Below are 2,515 nucleotides of genomic sequence, written 5' to 3'. Positions count from 1 at the left end.
CTTACTCTTTCCCACCATCTCTTGCTACCATCCTACAGGTGATCCAGGAGAGCAGAATGGTAATGATGGTAATGCGTGACCTCTGGCTGCCTTACAATATTCCCACACCTGTCCACAGAAACTAGCCCTGTCATTTAGTTTCACATACCACATTGTGCGATATTCCTTAACAGGGTGAGACAATTCTGAAAGTTCACTTCCTCTGTACTATAATTTATCAGTCAGATCAGAGTCCATTCCTCATGGAGAAAACCACCTTTAAAAGCCAATTACCAAATATCAACACCAACTCAAGTCCCAGCCAAGCTGCCTTACAGCCCACACGGCCCGGCATCCTCCCTGCGCACCGCCCATGAATGTAGACCCACAGAGCATCAGAAGGCTGATAATATCTGAGACACGGTGGAGATCACTCAACCTACAGGGAGGGCTCTCCTGAAACAGCCTTTCAAAGCCACAAGAAAATTCAATTGGCTGCAATTGGATTGCTTAACTCTAGTCACCCAAGCAAGAGGTTACATCCTTAAACAATCTTGCCATGGATTTGCAGGTGGACAAGCGTGGAGAGATTCAATTTAGTTTTTTCTTTGAACATGGGTGCTCAGAGAAAACAATGGCCTTTGAGAAGCTCAGACAGTGGGCCTTGTCTCCCACTGGCAATGTGAACTTTAAAAAAATTAAACTATGCTTTGCCGTGGCATTTTTTTTTAAGTTGCCTTTAACCGTCAGATTTCAAGTAATTGATGGCCTTTAGAAAAGCCTCTATTAAAGGAATATGTCTTTTGCCACCTGGAACGAAACAATTTTGCTAACTGGAAGTGCAGTGATCAATCTTGGAGGAGGCCCGGGGCTTTTATTGTCTGGCCAACAGCAAGTGTCAACCAGTGGAAGAATTTAGGCATGCAGTTATGGGTGCTAACAAGAAAGGCTGCTCCAATAATCTTTTTTTAAAGGAAAAAGCGATCCCATTAACTCTCTCTGGTTCCTCTTTCCACACAGGTTGGTGGGTGTGGGTGAAAGGGCAGGAGAAATGACTACTGGTGAAGTCATAGGATGGAGAAATCTGAAATGACCAGCTCTCCAGCATACACATCTAGGCAGAAGAGACGGGCTCAGATTCTTTTAAGGATCTAAATGTATCTCTGCCTGAAGCTTACGGCTGTTTGAGAAGAGCAAGAATCCACGGTGAAACAAAGCAACACGGACTGCTGGTACAAGATATCAAACATCTAAGTCTGCCGGTAAGCACAGACTCTGATGGACTGGAAAGTCACCCAGCCCAGAGGCCTGGCCTGGCTACCGAGCGCGGGCTCAGCCCAGGAAGGCAAGGACACAATAGACCACACATCCGCTTCTCATCCCACCCCACATCACTTCCAAGGCCACAGCAAGCAGCCAACACACCTGCGGGGTCTTTCATTTAGTTTTGTTTCTTCGTGAAGTGTGAGGGAAATGAGTTTGGGCCCAACAGAAATTGGGGCGTAGGGAGGGCCCGGGGTGGGCGGGGATGCAAACGAGAGAAGAGAAGTGAATTCTTTAAAAGTCTAGATCCGTAGTCTCGTTTATTATTCTAAAAGGAACAGAAGCGTTCTCATTCCGCTCCTCCTTCTTTAACCCTTACCAACCCAGCCCAAGACAAGGAGGAAAGCAGGGCTCTAGTCTAGAGGGTTCGCCGGGGTGCAGATCCTCCCTGCGCAACGTTTAGCAGAGGGAGGAAGGGCTGGAAGTGTCCTCCCAACACACACGCGCGCGCGCACGCACACACACACACACACACACACAGCCGGCCACGCCTCACCTTCTCGATCGTCTGGTCCACGGCCTTCTGGAAGACTCTGGCCACCAGCAGCGTGACACTGGTCACCAGCAGAAGCAGAGACAGCGTCCCCACCACGTAGAAGCAGCACCTGCCCATCCCGCGCACCGCTCACGGGCCCGGCGGCCGGCGACTGGACGGGAAGCAGGGAGGGAGGGAGGCGCCGCCGCAACCGCCGCAGTAGCGACCGGGAGACCCGGGACCCTCGGGCGCCTGCGGCCCGGCCGATGCGCCTGGCCCCCGGCTCCGCGGCCGGGCAAGCGCTGCCCCACTGCCCCCGGCCGGCCGATGGGGAGTGGAAGGCCCGCTTTGGTTTCGCTTTCCCTGGTCGGGGCAGCCGCGACGCCCTTGTGGCGCAGCTCGCGAGGGAATGGGAGCGCGCAGGGCGGGGACGCTCGCCGGCCGGGCTCTCCGCAGCCCCGGGAGGCGACAGCCGGCAACTGCGCGGGGAAGCGGGCGGGGCGGAGGCTGAGCCCGCAGTCATGTGCCCCGCAGCGGCTGCCGCGATTCGGCCCGCGCGACCCGCGGCCAGTCCGGGCGGCCTCCCGGCGCCAGCGGCTCCCTGATCCCCGCCCGGCAGCGCCCCCCGCCCCCTCGTCGCAGGCCCCGCGGCCACCCCGGAAAGTCGCCTGCCCTCCCCGGCTCTACCCCCTCCTCAGATACGAGCTGCGGGCCAAGCACGGGGGATTCAGGATGGAT

The 2,515-nt window shown here is 55.8% G+C and overlaps 1 protein-coding gene across 2 annotated transcripts in view; it reads right to left on the bottom strand.

Moving 5' to 3' along the window:
- SCARB2 (scavenger receptor class B member 2) overlaps positions 1-1,969 on the bottom strand; it is a 64,888-nt gene extending 62,919 nt beyond the window's left edge. The window contains exon 1 of one of the 2 annotated variants that reach the window (XM_007455421.1): positions 1,799-1,969. In XM_007455421.1, the coding sequence (XP_007455483.1) occupies positions 1,799-1,915 (117 nt within the window). In that variant the 5' untranslated portion in view covers positions 1,916-1,969. The remainder of the gene's footprint in view (positions 1-1,798) is intronic. The other variant, XM_007455422.1, reaches the window with a different exon arrangement.
- Between the last annotated feature and the right edge of the window lie 546 nt (positions 1,970-2,515).

The sequence above is a fragment of the Lipotes vexillifer genome, unplaced genomic scaffold (genome assembly GCF_000442215.2).
Source record: "Lipotes vexillifer unplaced genomic scaffold, Lipotes_vexillifer_v1.1 scaffold749, whole genome shotgun sequence".
Classification (NCBI taxonomy): Eukaryota; Metazoa; Chordata; class Mammalia; order Artiodactyla; family Lipotidae; genus Lipotes; species Lipotes vexillifer.
This window is presented reverse-complemented; position numbering and strand designations above follow the sequence as displayed.